Source organism: Oryza glaberrima, chromosome 2, assembly GCF_000147395.1.
Source record: "Oryza glaberrima chromosome 2, OglaRS2, whole genome shotgun sequence".
Taxonomy (NCBI): domain Eukaryota; kingdom Viridiplantae; phylum Streptophyta; class Magnoliopsida; order Poales; family Poaceae; genus Oryza; species Oryza glaberrima.
Window position 1 is genome coordinate 1,552,120 of NC_068327.1, and position 20,239 is coordinate 1,572,358.

The 20,239-nt window shown below is 37.1% G+C and overlaps 1 protein-coding gene across 2 annotated transcripts; it reads right to left on the bottom strand.

The window, feature by feature from the left end:
• Positions 1–10,837: 10,837 nt before the first annotated feature.
• On the bottom strand, positions 10,838–19,857 carry LOC127763188 (pentatricopeptide repeat-containing protein At4g04790, mitochondrial-like). Of its 2 annotated transcripts, XM_052287822.1 has the most exons (17): positions 19,531–19,857; positions 19,390–19,458; positions 18,640–19,290; positions 18,323–18,502; positions 18,093–18,157; positions 17,159–17,266; positions 16,259–16,372; positions 15,683–15,778; positions 15,513–15,611; positions 14,914–15,033; positions 13,964–14,068; positions 13,616–13,780; positions 13,375–13,502; positions 13,216–13,285; positions 12,520–12,734; positions 12,170–12,353; positions 10,838–11,647 (listed from the first exon to the last, which is right to left on the bottom strand). In XM_052287822.1, exons 1-17 carry the CDS (start codon positions 19,748–19,750, stop codon positions 11,567–11,569), a joined length of 2,670 nt encoding a protein of 889 aa, XP_052143782.1. In that variant the 5' UTR covers positions 19,751–19,857; the 3' UTR covers positions 10,838–11,566. The 2 variants fall into 2 exon arrangements, 1 of the variants encoding a protein (XP_052143782.1); XR_008015683.1 differs by lacking the exon at positions 10,838–11,647 and having other exon boundaries at positions 12,216–12,353; positions 12,520–12,726.
• Positions 19,858–20,239: the final 382 nt, after the last annotated feature.

Below are 20,239 nucleotides of genomic sequence, written 5' to 3' on the forward strand. Positions count from 1 at the left end.
TGATATTTAGACTGGTGTCATTATCTAATCGTCACTTGCGTTCAAGAACGGGAGGTGGCATTCAATAACGACTACTGCACGAAAAATTACGGTCAATAGAGGTTACCTATGTGGCTATGCTTATTTGTATGTGTGGATGGAGTACGTACCATCCAAGCTTAAGGGGTCTCTTGCTAATTGATGAGCTTCCTTTGACGATGTGAGTCGCTAATTAATATGTACGCCATCCAACATTATATGGTAATATGTTGAACTGATTTTTTTTTTTACCAATATGATTTGCTAAATGATAGGCGCATGCTACTGGACTACACCATCCGTCCCCAAATATAAGTACTTTTAGCTATGAATCTGGACAACCGTGTGTCTAAATTCATAGCCAAAAGTTGTTATATTTTGGGATGGAGGTAGTAACTACTATCTTCGTTAAAAAAATTATAGCTATTTTCAGCAATACATGTGGATAATTTGGAATGGATATATATAGGAGTGAATAATTCCCTCACCGGTTTTTCAAAGTAAGTTTTAGGTTGAAACAAGAAACATTTATTTGAAAGTCTAAATTTATGAGTTGATAACTTAAATCCTGAAACTAGGTTGTGTTTTTTTAATAGGGAACTAGGAGGTGTTGGCTGCTTAAGAAATGAGCGTTCGCCATTCATCACATATCAAAGCTCCTTGCCAACAACAAAGTAGAACAGTAGTGCTTCACTTCCACTCCTACTCTCTCACTCACTCACTACTTGCTTTGGAATCAAATCGAATCTTCATCGGATTTCAGAAAACAACAAGACACACACAAAAAAAGAAGATTCAAAGTTGTCTGAAAAAAAATAGATATATACAGGGTAAATTACTTAGCCTGAAAAAAGTAGTACCACTGTAGGTCCAGTACAAATTAATTATTAATTAATTAATTAATTAAGTAAAGAGAGGTTAGCTTCTAGTGTTTCACCATTGATGCTCGTGCGTGCGTGCAGGGGCGCACGTGCGGGCCTGGCCGATCCAAGGAGATGCTGTCATGCTGCTGAGCTGCTCTGATCCTCCAGGTGGCTTGCATGCATCGTTGCAAATGCCAGCTTAACACTGCAGCTAGCTTAGCTCCCATCCTGAAATGATATCTACTTCCCCAAAATAATTCAACACGAATCTGGACAAGATTCATTGTACTGTACTGTGTTATATCCTATTTTAGATTAAGTTATTTTGGACGAAGAAAATATTTGACAGGTCATGTTTATTTCGATTCAGATTCAAATGTACGTACTCACATATTACAAAACACGAATACATTTTTTTTTATGATAAAAGTTTTATTGAATTAACCCAATTACACCAAGTTGATATAGCCGTACCTGAATACACATACACACTTATTTGCATGTTCCACCTCTGATTTTTCTTCATACTAGAAAATTGATTTATGTTTTTCCATATCAGTTTTTCTAGCCATTTGCATATGCAGCTTTCAAGTTCAGTCTTGCAGTAACTTTCAGAGCTAGAATCAACTGAGCAGACATTTATATATATACATATATACATATATACATATTCATGGACTGAACTAAGAATGGATGGATAATTCCCGTCCAGATAAGAACATCATCGAGTGGATCGGGCAGTAGATGTAGCTTTTATGTTCTTTGCTCCTCACAGAAATTCAGAGTAAATAAATGTCCTTTTTTTTTCTTCAGTGAAAAGTTCAGAAAAACAACAAGCCGCTCTTACTTCTTATTGGCTGGAGCTCTGTGCTCCATTGTATTGACCCAATGGCCCTACAAATCAACGTGCATGCAAGATGCAACTCCAGGACAACATATTTCACAATCATGACCCTCTCCTTGAATGAGACAGTATATTCTCTACACAACTTTCTAATAGTTGATCTTGAGGTTCAGATTTTTTTTTAGACATAAGTTTAGTACAATGAAAAAATTTTATGCTACTCAAAATTCTATATGATCATCTGTTTTTCCTATTTCTTAAGTAAAAATTAGTCCAAGAGCCCTGGAATTCACTGAATAATGATTTGCATTTTAGACCTGAACAAATCAAACAGGGAGTGAAAAATGAAGTGAAAAACGAAATTGAGATAATTATTGTGCAGTGAATTAACTAGTCAGAGAAGATTCCTATTGGATATAGATCAGAGATCCAGATAGCTCTCAAAAAAGAAAAATAGAATCAAGGGAGAGAGAGAGAGAGAGAGAGATAGAGAGATGCACAAAAGCTACCACAGATCACAGTGTGGGTCATGGGGACATGAAAGCAGCTGCTACTTGAAGCAGCTAAGCTAGCATGCATGCTGTTGGACAGACACACATATTTATCGATCCATCTCGACTTGATTGATAATTTGATATGAACATGATCGCCTTAGCTTGTTTCTTTCTCTCAAAAAGAACACGATCCTTGTTTTCTTTTGGGTTTCAATTAATTCATTTCCTCCTGAAAGGCTGCAACTTTTAGAATTAAAATCTATTAAAAAAAGGATTTGAGGGCTTGAGGCATCCCATGCAGTGATGCTATCGCTTTTGCTAAGCAATATATATGCATTTTGCTAGCTCTTGTGTTGTGTGCGGTTCATCACTTCATCATCATAATGAGATAGATTCAGAGACATTCAGAGATTCAGTGATGCACATCACAGCACAGCGTTCGGTCTCCATGCTGCCATGTTGGAGCCAAAAGTGTGCATCATTTTTTTAAAATTATTTTTGTGATGAAAAAGTGTACATTATTTTGCTGCAGTGTAGTGTAGCTAGCCTTACCCTTCCCATACCTTAGAATTCATCAGGCCATTGCCGGCCGATTTCTCTGGAACTGAAAAAAGGTTGGTTGCTTGTGCATTAGCTTTGCAGAGCACATATCTTTACGTGCTCTTTTACTTTGTATACCACGAATTAACACTAAAAGTTATGCAACCTTCCTATAGGAGCTAGGTGGAAAATGAGCTCGTTTCGCTAGCTCGGTGTCTCTGTTCAAAATTGCTTGATTGATCTGTTTTTTTCTTATAAATTTAAAATTATTCAACTTTAAAATAAAGTTGGTATCACTCTACCTCAGTTCATTGGCTTGTTAACCAAAAAAAACACACACCTCAGACGATAGAGAAAAAAAATATAATAAATTAATTTTGAATAAATCTCAATAAAAAGCATAACCACCTCAGTGTGACAGCGTCCACCCATACTCAAGTCCCTTACTACACCTAAGAAGACCGTAAAACTGTAAGTGAATAATATAACCTTTTCTTTTATCCAATGGCAGGGACAGGGGACGGCCAGTGGCATGTCTCCTCCAACATTTTTCACACATAATCACCTAACTAATTAGGTAATTAACTTAAATAATAGTGTATTATGTATCCCTAAGACTCTTAGACCTCCTCTCTCATGTTTAAATCCTGCCTCCGCCACTGTTTTTATCTCATGACCCATATATCCATACCAAGTGAGATGATCAGTAATTAAGGTAAAAAAATGTAGACAGGGTATTACATTATTTATCTCTACTTTCATGGCAGATACTATAGTAGTAGATTGTCTGGTTACTTTGGTAGTACGACAAGATAAGGAGGAGAGAGGGGAGAAAAAAGAAAAGAAAAATGTAGAGGTAATGGAGGTGCGTGCATGAAGAGATCAGGCAGGCATGGCATTGGGTGCATTGGGGGAGATGGCTTCTTTCGCGCCGACTTCCTTGCACATGCGAGTGTTGCCTAGTCTTGTGTTGTGTAGTGCGTATTCAGATCCAGCTTTGCTCTTGTTCCCACGGGAGAGCTGTCGATCTTTCACAAATTCAGAAAGTGTCCTTTCCTTCATACCATAGGTTAAATTGGCCAATGGCAATAGATCGACAGTAGTTAATATTTTTGGCAGGTTAAAGCACCGCTAAAAGTAAAGGTTTTCCTTTGGTACTTATGTTGGAAAGTAATTATTTTAACTAAGGATAACCTAACTAAGAGAAAATGGAAATATAATAAAAAAATATTGCTTTTGTCATAAGGACAAAACCATTCAATATTTGTTCTTCCATTATCATTTATCTTGTTTGGTATGGTATGTTCATATGGCCTCTAACTTATAACTTATTCGAAATGTTACTTATATGTTTGGGCATTGGCTTTCATGTGTTCCTAAGGAAATAAGAAATATGTTTTTGATGGGTGCAGCAGCTAGCTTTTTGTTGGTCCATTTGGCTAAGCAGAAACGGAGTTATTTTTTATAACAAGTTGGTATATTCTCCTTTGTAGGTTATCACTTTAGTTACCCAGTGGCTACGCACCTGGCTATCCTCCACAAACCGGTATTTCGGGGTACTATTGCGGTGGTATCGCGATGTTTGGACCAGGTGGCATGGGATTTTTTTACTAAGAACATGGGTGATGATCTAGTATACGGATTAATAGCCACTAATTTCTATGTTTTGTGATGGGGGGTTTAGTTTCGTCCTTTTATTGGTTGTGTGCATTTTATATAAAGGTTGGGGGTAGGCTTAGTTGCTATGTCTTAACTTTTAAGACAACTTTTGATTGCTAAAAGTTCTTGTATTTTGTAACGGATGGAGTAATTCGGATATGTCTTCACCACGGATTTGGATCTACACTTATGCATGGAGAGAGTGTTTTTCTAGATTTCAACTCTAAAATATTTTTGTGGATCAAGTGGAGGAGGTTGTGAAGCAGGGCCAAAAGGCAGGTGTGTTTTCAGCTCCGCTCTAGGCCCTGCTCCACTACATATTTGTTTCTAAATCACTTCACGTTTGGTTCAGCTCCACCTTCTTCATAAGAGGATTTGAGAATTGAGATATATACCTATCTAGCTAGTGGATAAATTAAAGATCCAGAATATCATCATAGATTCATACACTAATTGTCAGTTAAACTGTCCTTGCAGATATGGCCCAAAGTATACATAGTACAGTATAGTAGTGGCCATACATAATTCATGGCTCTCGTGATCCTAGAGAGCTCGATCAGAGAATCACTTTATGGTGACAGATTGAGACTTATAAATCATCATATCGTCAGGCTAAGCAAGCTAGCTAGTGTTTTGATACATACATGCATGTACATAGCTGCGTATATATGCGGTGGTTAAGGTGCATACAAACAGTGTGCACCGTTCAAAAGATCCGGCTACTGCATGCCACTATAGCTCGATCATCAGGAATAGTGAGTGGTAGGGACGATTTAGTTTAGGGTTTGATGCATCATTATATCTAATGTAAGCTAGATATATGATAGGGTTTTTGTTTGGCATTGTAGCTCATGATCAGTGTGTGAAGAGATACATGATGTATAGTGATCCTTGAAAAGAAATTATTGGGGTTGTGGAATACTATCAATGCATGGCCCTGTTTAAGTGGGAATATTAAAAGTTTATAGGGAGTGTCTAGATTTCATATATGTCTCATCCCTTGGATGATATCCAGTGGTTTTCAACTTTTCATCATTCCCCCTATTACTCATCCAAAGTTAGTCATGTCTTTCTTATTATATAGATAAAAGGTTGAACAACATATATCCAATTGTTTTCATCATTTCCCCTATTAATTAATCATTCAAACAAAGTCATTTATTCCTTAGATAAAAGGTCAAACAACAATTATTCTAACCTAAACATGAAATAAATTTTCAATTCATAAAAATTACAAAGTTATATGTAAAAGTATTCAACCGATAAAACTAAAGTAAAACCATATATAAGCAATAACATATATACACAGTTCATACAAAGTAAAAATTGTACATTACATACATTGTAATTTTAGAGTTAGCAATATGCAATTTTAGGTGACTAAAAATACAAAATTTCAGATGTCTTGAATATTAATCTAGCAAATACTAATACCTCTCCACCAATCCTTATGCAATACTCTCTCCGTCTTATAAAAAGAAAATCAAATTCTAGCTAAGAATTTAGACACCCATATTTTCAAGTTTAAAACTAGGATTAGTTTTTTTTTTAGCTAGAGGGTGTAATCTATTTCTACACCTTAAGAGATATTATTGCACAATAGTTCTTTTTAGAGGGATTGCACAGTACTTCCTCCGTTTCACAATGTAAGTCATTCTAACATTTCTTACATTCATAGTAATGTCAATGAATGTAGACATATATATATATATATATATATATATTCATTAATATCAATATAAATATAAGAAATATTAAAATGACTTACATTGTGAAACGGAGGAACTAGTTAACAATAAACGACAACAAGTATGTGTAACTTCCGGAAATGATGGCGTGCTAGACTTGAAGCCTTGAATGCTAATGTTCTGGAATGTTCCACGGCTCAAATAAGGCCTATGACAAAGACAAGTCGGTTCATTGAACCTGCCAGTATATTTGTCAGGCCTAGCTAAGCTAGCTTCCGGCCGGTTTAGTGGTGTGCGGTCCCTGACAAGCGTGGCTGACCCGGATGCATCAGCGCCACATTTTTCTCTCTTTCTGGATGCATATGGGTTCACTTTTTTTTCTGTTTATATGTTTTTTTCAACTGGATCAGATGGATGAAATTAAATCCAAGTTGGATATATCTCTTGTGGTGGCCAATAACCATATGAGAAAATTTTCACATACAGAACAGACATAGATATTTTGATTCCTCACGGAAAAGGAGAATTTGGTTGTTGTTGTTAGCATCGATATTGTGCGCATTGGTATCTTTTCTAGCACAACATTAGACCCTGTTTGAGACAAAAGTTTTCAATGACTACAAAATGTGAGCCGTCCATCAGAATTCATGTAATCTCTCCGTTACACTATATTAAGTCGTTTGACTTTTTTCCTAATCAAACTTCTTAAAGTTTAATTAATAAGTTTACAGAAAAATACGGTAGTATACAATCAAACTTATATATATATATTAAATTTGTTTGGTGCTCCATGGTGCCCGGACACCATTGTTGAAATTAAGTATATACCCAATTCAAATGAGTATGAAACTTTTTCAATTACTTAGGTATTAACATTAACTACTTTACTAACTAGTTCAAAGCAACTTTGAACTGAATTTGAACTTGTTTTTGTTAGATTTTGATTCTAGGTATATTACATCCATACATATAATTAGTTAGGTATGTAATCATGGATTGTGAAATAAAGTTAAATTTGAGTTGTTTTGTTGATAGGTATAGGTATGAATCGAATTATTATAACTAGGTATATACTCACAATTTGAAAATTTTGAAAAATTTGAGTTATTTTGTGCATTAGATACCATGGTGCCCGGGCACCATGGTGCCCCATATGAGTGTCTTGCACGAATCTTAGGGCAAGTATATTAGGTGCTAACAAAATGTAACATGCATGATATTTACGTTATACTATACTTTTTACAAGTGTAAAATACCTTGTTTATATAATTTTTGTATTTCTTGTATGCAAAACTTGTTTATGTAGTTTACCTTGTTTATATAAATTATCTTGTTTATGTAGTTTTTGATGGTAGGATATATATCATTTTGGAAATATCATTTTTGCAAAATGACAATTTGGTGATATAGTAGATATATTGTTTTCTCATTTTGACTAAATATCATGTTATAAACAAAATAAGGATTAGAGAAATACAATGCACTAGATATATAAATGTCATATATGATTATTATTGAAAAATTTATTTGGTAAAAAATGCAACATACATGTTATACATATTGTGAACCAACCTAATCCTAATTATCTTTTCTCCCTATAGTAAGCATTCATTTGGTTAAGGTTAGGTACATTTTGCAGCACGAATCTTGGAACACATCAACGGTGTAGATTGTAGGTACATATGAACCCGAGTGCAAATCTGCATTTTCCTATATATATATATATGTATGTATGTATGTATGTATGTATGTATTATCATACTCTATTCAATGGTAGATTTAATGGAACTAATTTGATATTTCATATGGTGCTAAACTTTTTTATAAACTTGATCAAACTTAACAAAGATTGACTAGGAAAAAAGACAAACGACTTATAATATGAAACAGAAGGAGTATTCCAAATAAGCTGTTAATCTATATATGGAGAGACCAAATCGGATAAAATAGAAATGACATAAGGAAAGGTAAATCTTTATCCTATATATTGTTGGCTACATGCACCTCTATATTTTGATACTTGTTATTTCCAATCAGATCTCAATGGTTCATCAAGGTGTCCAAATGAATGGCACACAATGCATATAGCTAGACATATAGTAGCTCTAGCTATACTTTTGGTGATGAAATATGTGGAGAGAGGCCGGTGCATGAAGCTGCCCAGAGGTGTCTAGGCTTGCTCATATGAAGCACCATCACCTTGAGATCCTGGAGATGATTTGATCACTCAAGCTAGCTAGCTTTGCCCTGTTGCTATCCTGTTAATATGTGTGTGTGACCACTGGAGCAATGAGGTGACACCACTAGGTTAGATAAGCTACCCAAGCATCAATGTTGATGTGTGCATGGCTGCTTCTTTCTTAGTACCCAAGGCATAATTGCACCACAAGCTGGTAGCTAGGAAGGAACCCTAGCTTATTGGCTTAGTTGTGGCTGCAGTAGGAGTTTTGTGGTGCAGTGCAAGCTCCTAAAGGACATGACAACTGCATGCATGCATGGACCTACCACACCCAAATGAACCATTGCAAGTTGCTTACCATGCAGGGATTATACATTTGTGGTGCATAGCTTGTTACATGGACTTCTTGTCCCCATGTGCAGGATTTTAAAGGCATCGAATAAATCGACGGGTTATCAATATGCAGAATAATACTACAACTATAAATATTATAAGTTTTGATCATAATTTTAAAAGTTTAATCGAATCTTGTCATAAACATCAAATAACTATGACGGGATAATTTTTTAAAAGAAAGAAAAATGAAATCTCTGAATCGGGTATAATTAAAATACAGCTGATCATGGATGAGAATGTGCTAGCTGAATTCCTTTTGATCCAGGCCCTCACATATCTCTGGTCACCAACTTGGCTGCTCTTGTGGGGGAGTATATTTGTGTGGTTGGGGCAAGGTCCATTACCCCACAGTTGCATTGCAAACAAGCTAAGGGGTGAGAAATATCTAAGCTACATTATGCATATGTGCTTGGGGTTGTTGTAGGGTATGAACCACATGGCAAAAGGAGAATCTCCTCCCCCCTTCTCCTACCAAAGATTCAAGGCTTGAGGGGTAAAAAGGAAGTTGTGTGTGTGTGTGTGTGGTTGTGCACCTTTGGGGGAGTGAAGCTAAGTGGCATGGCATATTGGGTTGCATATGCATGCATGCATGCTTGCTAGTTAGTGGCCTACTGATCCTTAGTCCTGTGTGCTCTGTGCATCCAATGTTTGTGCATGCATATGCTTCTATCCTGGTTTCTGGTTTTGCACCTAACATGTATTCCTTACACTAATAGCCTTGCGGCTTGGAGCTGAACATATATTGCATCAAGAATTTTTCTTATTTTGGCTAATTATTCTTTTCAGTGGTGTGTGTGTCTATATATATATAGACACACACACACAATCAATAATCGTTAAGCTCAAAATATCCTTTTTAAGGGGGATAAGGGTTTCCTCTTCCATTTCCATTATCATAAACGTAAAAAACAAGCCCACTCTCTTAGAGATGTTATAGAAGTAAGACATGTGTACTGTATGATTTTATTATAGGGGTAAGTGTTCACACGTATATATTAGCTTGTGCGTTTATACTCTATTTCGAGAAAAGGGTTTTCTATATGTTTAAACTTTTCTTAATATGACTATAAGAATAAACCCTCTTTTGGAAACTTATGTTTACATATTCACCTTATTTCTCATTTTGATTTACTTTTATCTTACTTTTTATTACTATTAAACTTATGGTTGTGTGTCTTATGACAAAAGTCGAAGATGTAATCCATTTCCATTATCTAAAAAAAATGTTTACATATGAACTTTTTAGCTACCCTGTTTCTGTGGCAGGACAACGTTGTCACATTGGTACAAAAGGTGTTCTTATCTGTATTCAATACACTAGTCTAATTAAGTACACCAAATTAATTTGCAAGTAATGGTACACCAGCTAACCAACTTGAAGAGATTGTGTCACCCGGCCGTATGTACAAAACTCTAACATGTCAAAAATATAAAACACAAATTGCACTAGATATCGTGCCCCAGTACGTCCATAAAAACATAAAGTTCTTTATAGCAAACACCACAGAAATGCTGGCTTCCTTTACGAGGTTAAAAGCTCGCTTGAGACTGGAATATATAGTACGTGCCAGGGCTGATAGGACGGCTTAACTATTTTGATAACCTCTCAAAGTTCCAATGTTTCTTTATTTTTTTCTGTAAAGAAAAAAGGTGCGCAACCAAATAATAATAATAATAGCTTGACTACAAATAATAAAATTAATTAAAGCACCTGTGATGGAGACCAAGAGCATGACTTGGGTATATGCCAAACCGTCTTGTAAGTTAAGCCTGTTGGTTCCATATTCTTTTTTAATTGGGGACACAAATGAGCCGCTCGTTTTCTGCATATCTTAGGCTTTCCATGGCTTTGCATATCTTCAACTAGACAATATAATGTACTATCCATAAAGCAAAAATTGGATCATTACAGCCTCGTCTCTTATTTGCATGGACCATTCATCTTATCTAGTTAGTGTGTGGGGTGTGCGCTCCTTTCTTGCTTGCTTTCTCTAGGGCCAGCGTACAATTTTCATGAACCATTTCCATTGTTAGGTTCCTGTCAGAACCTTACATGGTATAGGAAAGAAAAAGTATGGAGAAAAGGAAAAAAAATACAGGGTTGTTTTCTTCCTCTTTGGTTCTGAGCTATCCAAACATATTAGCACGTTTTAAGGTAATAAAATGGCAGTGCCCAATATCTGTTAGTGAAAGGAACTGATCATAAGCCATCATATATTCAGCTATGCAACCCGTTTTGCAATTGCATACCATGAATTAGATGACAAGATCAAAAGACAATCTTCACCATAACCATTGTACCTGTAATCAAAGGCATACCCCAATAAAGAAAAACTAGAACTCAAATCATAACTTCTACAACAATGCTGGTTTTAGTAATGACTTGAGCTGTAACAGGTGCAAAAATGTGTGGCTGTTACCTATCTGGTTAAGATATTATCCTGTGATATCTTGGTTGTAGGCTGAGGAGTACAACTATTCTACCCTACCAATCTCAATCTCTCCCCTCACTCCACTCCCAAAATCAAACAGGGCAGATCTTTTTCCTGGTTGGTGAGGCTGTGGGGCAGTGATTGTTTCACTGTGACCAAACCCTAGCCTTGTGGTCACATGGGAAGCACTATGAGCAGAGAGGCTGGCTAGCTAGGTCTTGGCCATTAAGCCAAGTGGGGGCTGCAATGCAATTGCAATGCAGGGAGTGGTGGCCAGTGGTCACACCAAAGGCCTCAAATGTGGCCAGTGGTCTCGCCGTCTTTCGGTGACGGCTCCCATGTATGATTGCTTGTTTCAAGCCAGAAACAGAAACACATGTAGCTCCTTGAAGCGGGTGCAGGTAATTCCAGGCACCGAACTAGAGGCAATGTTCAGGAAAAGTCTGTCTATTATCAAGGGCCAGTATGTGCCTCTTCGGCTTCATTTCGAAACACCTCGGTTCCTGAAGCAGCAGGCTTACAGGTGCTCCCAGCCTATAAAAGAGCATTTGAACAGTAATGAGAAATTCCAGAAAAGAAAAGGGAAATCATAATATAGATATTGATGTTATCCATCGTCCCACAGAACTTCAAAAGACTAAACTCGATCTACACATTGACAAAAATTATTCTTCTGATGAGGAAATCTAAAAATAATAGTGAAATTTATCTTTTTCCTCTTTGTCCTTGTATATAAGTCATGTTTTCAGTTGAAATTTATGAGATGATGGATGATTCTCACTAAATTTTTAAAGTTTTACCAAAATAAAATCATGACTGTTTGCATGTTCTTTCATAGGACGGGAATGCCTGAAACTATCCCAACAGTATAACAAAATGTGACATACAGGATATTTCACGAAAATTTCCATCATGCAGTTTCTATTAATGTTGGACTCATCTGATCATTATTCCTTAATGAAGACATCTAACAGGATGAGTTTTCCTAGAGGTAACAAATTGGTTTCAGTATATTTTATTATAACAGAAGTGGCAAATTTAATGTGTTTCTTATACCTTGGAAGCAGCTCTCTTTATTGAACTGGACCTACTGGCAGAAGGTAGCTTAAGATTCTGGCTGCAGTATGCCCTTTGACAAGAATCTATTATGTAACGCACATGAACATCTTCCTTTGGTATCTTCCGCAGCAACTTCTTAGTCGCCTTCTTCTTCTGGGACAACAAAAGAGCCTGATACATCCTGCAGGCACAAATGCAGTATATCTACTAAATGCCACAATAAAAGGAATTTGACAAGGTTGCAAAGCAAGCACATTGGTCACGGTATCGAATTGCCCAACAAAAGCAAGCCAACATTGTAAAATGTACTGGATAATCAGCTTATGTGCCAATAGGAAGAATCTAACCTCAAGGAAGTCAGTACATTATGTGGAAGGCCAGCAGATTCATATTCTGTCCATATCAGCTGGGCACGATTTGAATCCTTTGCCTTTACACAAGCACTAAGAAGAAAGTCAAGGCTTGTCCGAGAAACATTAAGCCCAAGCTCTTTCACAGCATGGAGAATCTTCATTCCAAAATCCAAATTTACAGGATCCATATCCCATATTTGACTGAAGACCTTGAAAACCATTCATGAAAGTAAACAAGAGGTACCAAAACAAAGAAAGCATGGAAAAGGTATAGTTCATGGCGAAATGTCTTGTGGAACAATTCATATACACCTTTATGAGGAACAATTCGAAGGAGTTTGAACAGTAAAAAAATAATAAAAGCAATTAGATATTTGTAATCAAAATCAAGTTTGGTTGCTCATCATGTCACCCTAATTAAACTGAAATGAATTTATGAACTAGTTAACAGAATAATAAGCAAGATCATATAGCATATTTCCTAAAGATAAGACCATAACCAAGTAGTAAAAAAAACATGGATAACATTAGAACAAACAGGATATCCAATGTACCCTTAATCAAAAGGATTTTGCCAGCCAAAAGGTATAGATTCTAGTCAAAATCAGTGCCCCCCCCCCCCCCACCAAAAAAAAAAAAAAGGAAATCAAATGTTCATGTGCTATCCTATCCAAGAATAACAATCAATACCTGATCAATAACCATATATGTACTCATTTCATCTTTCTCCTTAAGCTGCTTAAGCAAACCAATGGCGGCACTGGAAAAGATGATGAAAATAAAGAGTGAATGAAAAATAAAAAGTAAACAGAAGTATAAATACAACTGCTTAAATATCGATTAGCATACTTAGGGTGATTGTGCTGAACACAGTACAGAAGTACTCTACTGCACCCGTCAAACCACATGTTTGAGTCACCAAGCTCTTCCAGAAGTTGATACAGTCTATCCAGCTCACCTTTTGTTTGGGTATTCTCCTGCAGGAAAAAAAAATACTATTAAGGATGGAGAATAGAACAAGTGGTTCTCAAACGTGTAGGCACAACCCATTTCTTCATTAGAAGTAAACATACGTAACAGTTTTACTTACAATCAGGGCTATTGCTGATTTTGGCTCAAGGTGGCATCCAGATTGCTTGATTTCATCATACATGATAAGTCCATCTAATACCTTCCCATTTGATGCAAGAGCTCCTATAAGCGCACTCTTAATTTCATTGAGGTACTTAGGTGGTATTTCCTTGTTTTGGAGAACCTAAGAAAGCAGCAAAGGTTTTCAGTAGCAAAATAGAACAAGTACAACATTAGCATCTTCGTAGTAATAATAATAGCCATTAACTTATGTAATCTAATTCAGAAAACACGAGTACATGTGTGAGATCTGGCACCTGAAGGTGCAGCAAAATTCAAAGAGAATTATGATCGGCAAGCACATTACCTGTTTAGCCATGTCAAAATTCCCAAGTCTTGCATATGCACTAACTAGTGACATATATATATGCTTGGACATGTGTATTCCATCTTGCCGTAATTGATCAAGATACTGTAAACAATTCAACAGCCAGTGCTTATCCCAACAGAAACTATAAATTGAAAAGGGTTTAAAACATGAAATTCTAATGTCAGTGTAAACTATGGTAAAGAATCATGCCAATTGTTCAATAGTATATGGCGTTTTAGACATTGGCAAACCCTCCAATATGCAACTTCAAAAATTACTTTAAATAAGTGTATTAGTAAAAAAAATTAAGATTTATATGACAATTCTAATTGCACCATTTCCGAAATTCCACATGACCAATCTAAATATTTTTTTTACACAATGATGGTCAAAGATAAAGAAGTTTGACTACGCGTCTTTTAAAATGTCAGATAATTCCTCCATTTTCCTTTACTTGTCACAGTTGACCATAATTTTGTGTCTGAGAATACTTGGCACTATACATTTGTCACAGCGGCATTCCCTATTTTGTCCTTTGAGGGCCAATCATAAATTTAACAATATGACATTGATACAAGTAATCAGAAATATCTAGAGTGTTCTTTCAAAGTTTCGATTATACATAACGAAAACATATTCCACTCACCTAGGAGCTTTGGTTATTTTAGGAGATAAAAGTTGATTGCATTGATATGTGTACCATAGTCAACGAGACAATTAAACAGAAAAGGAGGGAGCATTTCCGGACAGAGTAGGCATGTTAGTATGTAATGGAAGATGCGATATGCTGCATGATGATATATCCAACAGAATTTAACAATGCAAATAGAATTAATTACTTGGGGATATAATTTCACTAGGTGTTCTTTCAAGAACATATACAGTTGCCTCTCTATTTGAAACACACACAAAAATGGTAATAATAAACAATCAGGTATGTGACAAACCTCAGAGATTTTCTCTTCGAACTCACAGTTAAATATCAAATAACAGTATGTTTCAGAATCTGGTTTTACTCCGGCAATCTGCATTTGCGCCATGACCATCTGTGCTCCATTGTGGTTTTTCTATATAGAAACATAGCGAATTTAAAGGGAGAAAGGCACTAAGGCACAAACAATCTGGAATAATAGTCTTTAAATCTTACTACAGTATGTAAATATGGTCTTTTGCTAATAATAAAAAAATCATAACTACTTGGTAAGTCCAGTAGTGTTTCCCCTCAAATTTTTTTTTGAAATTTCATGCCGTTTTCATACTGAATAGTTACAGTGGTTGCTTATTCGAAACTGTTGCGCATTTGTACTTGAGGGAAGAGGTTTGGAAAATCTCAACAAAAAAAAACAAGCATGTGTCATCTCTTATGTGTTTATGCATTTCTACTGACCAGGCATGATGTAAAATCGAGTCAGCTAAAGTTGAGCAAGTATGCTGACAATAGTTAATAGGAGATCCATCATTTTTTGAATAATTAAAATGGACATATGGATTGTATGGTAACTGAGGAAAACAAATCAAAAGAACAACAGATAACCCGAGAGTTTACCTCTCTGAAATATCCAAGCATGATAGCATTATACAGGCTTACAGTGGATATATCCCCAGACTCTTCTGCATCTGTGAGTATACGGTAAGCACCTTCAAACTGGGGAGAAAAAAGATCAGTAAATTTCATATGATGCCTAAACATAGCAGGTGACCTGCATAATGACTTACATCTTTCATCTTTACACATAAATTTATCATGTTTCTGAATGTTTCGGTTTTCAATTTCATCTTGTGGCGACGCATCAAATCATATATTGGATGAACCTGAAAAGGTTAGAGTGAATACAGATGCTTAGCATTGTTCCCAATAAGACATATCACATGAGAACATGTATAGTTAATTTTTAAAATAGATGCTACCTGTGAGACCAGCAACAGTAGTTCATATATCTTATGACTTATGATGCGTGGCAGAGACTTCCTCACAATCAATTTTATGCTTTAACAACTCAAACAAATGTAAATAACAGCTTATTAAGATCACTAGTTAGTTATTACATTACAACAATGTAACGATTGTACTAGTGCTTTAATAGGTTGGGATGTGTTCATACTAGAAAAGGTCATGTTCTACAAGATGCTTATGTTGTTACTAAAAACATATGCAGTCATGCACAAAACCATACAAAGCACTTAAATGTTGCAAATTCTTTTAACCTATAATACCCCCTAATAATTAATATAAAATGAACACACATCTGCACTGCAAGCCACAACTAAATATAGTCATATAGAACTGCTTACCATGTGAAATTCAGAGCCTTGTTCACAGGCCTGTATTATTGGATGAAACAATTCAACTGGCATATCGGGGTTGGATTTACATAAGCACTCAGCTACATCAAGAGCTAAGCTGATCTGCATAAAACATTAGGGAACACAGCGCAGTTATAATATTGATTTGAGTGGCCCAGATTGATAAATCCAAACACTTAAAATTGAAACTAAGATTGTTGTACCAAAATATGTGTATCACATACAATATTGAGGCCTATTTGGTTTGTAAAAAACTTTGCTATAACTAATTTTGGGCAACAAAATTCACAGCCATGGCTGTAGAAAAAGTTAAGTGACAATCTGAGTCTATGGCATGCATATGGCAAAGTTCAATCACAGAAATGAGCAAGATATTTGCCTAACAAACTGTACCACGCCTAAGGTTTCATAGCAAGGTTACTAGGTTAGGCTTCAAACTAAACTCCAAGCTCTTTGCTACACTTCAGTGGTGGCTACCCAAATGGTGGCCACAAGTTCAGCACACATCAGCCAATATCCATTAATAAACCATTCCAAGTGACCACACATTTCCACTGCATCCAAATTTAAATAAGCATTTCTTCCCAACACCTAGGTGGTGGTAGAAGAATTTAAATAAAAAAAAAACTACCGGTGGACTGATAGCTACTTGAAATAATAGACCAGATAGGTATGTTAGGCTGTTAGGCATGACATGGACTCTTTAAACGTAAAGCCGGTTAAGTACCCAGGCCAGCAGAAACCAAACAACACAAAGCAAAAGGTATGTATGGACATCGCATACATAAAAAAGATCATATATTGTTTGGGGACCAAATTTCTAAAAACATGTATTGAATTACTTAACCATCTTTTTTTTAAAAAAAAGTACCGGTGGATTTGACTTACCTTTGACGATTTGCAACAAACAGAGATGATCTTCTCAGATGCAGAAATAGAGGGTGCTACCTCAAACTGCTCATGCCATCTATCGAATGATACTATAACATCTTCAACCTTCAAGAAAATCCATTTCCAGTGTTCTTATCATTCTGTTTAGCTAAAAGGGTGCTGTTAACATGATAACTAACTGCACTGGTTCAGATAGTTATATTTTTTAAATAATGTCATTCTTAGATTGAACACCACAGTTTTTGTAAGCAAGTCACGAAAACTAAGATACCCCCTACATCCAAAAGTCTAAGACCTATTTCTTTTTGCACCAAGACCAATGAGTAATTAATTCATTCATCATGTGACAAAATCAATGAACATGCAACCAATAAGTACTCAAATGGCTTCTTGGGCTCCGCTCAAAAATTTAATATAGCACATAGTGACTACAAATATGACTTAGACTTTTGGAAAAGCCAAAGAATGGAATAGGTCTTAGACTTTTGGATGGAGGGAGTAGTATATCAGCAAATAAACCTTTCCATCCACTTGGGATCAAATAAAATGTGGTCATATTAGCAATTTGATGAAACATGATTTATCTTTCGATGTCCGAATAAAAAAAATGGATTGTCTATTCTTTTGAATCACACAGAAATAAATTTATAAATTTTCTATGCTAGTTTAGCCCAAAGCACCGTGTTTTTTAGCCACACAATGTGCATTATGGAAATGCAGAATACTTCTTTCGCACAGAATAAAAATATAATAGCAAAATTGGGTGTGCTCTCTAAAGTACTGTATTACATATTCCTTTTTTTTTTAACATCTTGCTATAAGACCATTTTTGCACAGGATTGAAGAACGCTACACGTAAAGTCCACTCCAAGTTCATACTATAATTAGTGGCTACGAATATTACCAGTAGTCATCGTAAAAGATTCCTCACCGCTATGTTTGGCATATTTGAAGCATACTCAAATATTATCGATGAAAATTTTCCAACACCAGATTCTGAAACAGAAACATTAGCAGGTAAGAAACGTAACAGAGGAAAATCTGATGGGGTAACTGAATAACATTAGAATAGAAATATTTGTGGCCAATATTAATCATATGTCCATCTTATTTCCAGCAAATGGATATTTAAATTTTTTGGCAAAACGACAGAGTTATTACCTTTCGACCTCATCTGCTGAAGAAGCTTCTCAGCATAGTTCTTCAATTCTAACCTACCCAAAGACTGGAATATGGTCAATAAGTACTTTGAGCGTAAAATTCTTGTTGGATCAAGTGACTCAAGCAAGCTGATGAAATCCAGCCTCCTGTCGCTTTCAGCAAAGGCCAGCATATAACTTTCTGTAAAGCAGTATCTTGAATAAGGTATAGTTGGAAGAATGTTCTGTGTGTCGAATAAATTGTGCAACATTAAACAGCACTTTTCCCATTTGTGAATGAGTGACAAAGGAAGATTGGTTCTGATTTTGGTTAGTTACCTGCTATATCATAGTCACCTTCTTCATTGAAGTCTTCAACAGAGCGGCAAAGTTCTTGAATCTTTTCTTCATCTTGAGCTCTAATCCATAACAACATCTCGTAATAAGCTATTCTCGAGCTGGACTGTGGATTTGCATCCTTAAAGAACACACTGAACATATCAAACTCCTCTGACATCCCTACATCCACCAGATACAGAAGGAATGGTCCATAAAAATCTTCCACAATCTGATAACCCCTTTCTCTCATCAGCTCAAAGAGGCGATATGCCCTATAAATATGCTCCACTGCTGAGTCAATATCCCTGCATTCCTTTGCCTTGCCCAAACAAATCCTGATCAAAGCATTAAACTCCTTAGCCCCAGTATCCCTCCCCAGCTTCCCAAAGAATTCAAGCGCGGGCTCTGCTCCAAGCTTATCGGCGCACTTCTGCATCAACCTGGTGAAGCGGCGGCTCTCTGTGTTCTTGAATATGTACCGTTTCTTCTTCTCCCTTGCCACCTCCTTCCGCCAGGCCGCCAGTGGGTTGCTAGGTGGTGGCGCCGCAAACCACTCCGTGTCCAGTATCCTGTTCACGACAGACTCTTCGGCATCTTCAGACTCCTCCGGTGGCGCTTGCGCCCCCCTCAATTCATCCGCATCATCAGGTCCTAAACATTGAGCAAGCATATCACGATTACACCATCAGTTTCCACTTTGGCCATCGCAAAATGACCATGAGATAGTGTCAGACTGAAGTTTGATGATACCATTCAAGATGGACAGGATCTCCTTGGTGAAACCGCCGGAAGGGTTCTCGTCCTCCACAGCGGCTACATCTGAGCAACACAATCGGTAGGAGTAAGCGAGAAGCGAATGGGGAAGCGGAGGAGAGCAGTGGTGCCGGTTACCTTGGGCGTCGGGGAGGGTGGAGGGCAGGTTGGTCCTCTTCGAGGAGGCGGCCTGCTTGAGGCGGAGGAGTGCGGCGGGGGAGACCGCGGTGGCCGGCGTGACGGCCTTGCGGCGGCTGGAGGAAGGGTTTTTCCGCGTGGCGAGCTGCGGGCCAGTTGCGGCGGTAGCGGTAGCGGCGGCGGCGGCCTTCTTCGTCGTCTCCAGAACTCTCTTCCACATCGGCGGCGGCGTGCGCGGGGGCGGCGGTCGGAGCAGCCGCCGGCGGCGGCGGGGAGCAGTGGTGTGGTCCGCGCCGCCGCGGCGAAACGAAGGAGGGGATTGCGGTTCGGTGTCGTGGGCTGGGCCGCACCCGAGAAACGGCCCGAAAATAGCGCGAGGCGAAGCACTAGGGACTTGTTTGTAAAAACAAAAAAACGAAGGAGCGCAAAAGAAATTACGTGAACAGTAACCATAAAATTGTCGATGCATTAAATTTAGGGGCCACCTATACATTTGTCGACAATTTTTCTCCTAAAAATTTGACAGATATAATTATAGTACAATCGTAGTGTAATTACACTATAACTTGTATGTAACTACAGTGTAACTTGTATGTAAGTTTCACATAATTTTGAATCGTTAGATCTATTACAAGATTTGTTCTGGTGAGGAAGAAAAAAAATCACAACACACACATATGTGAAATGATTTGCTCCCACGACCTCCATT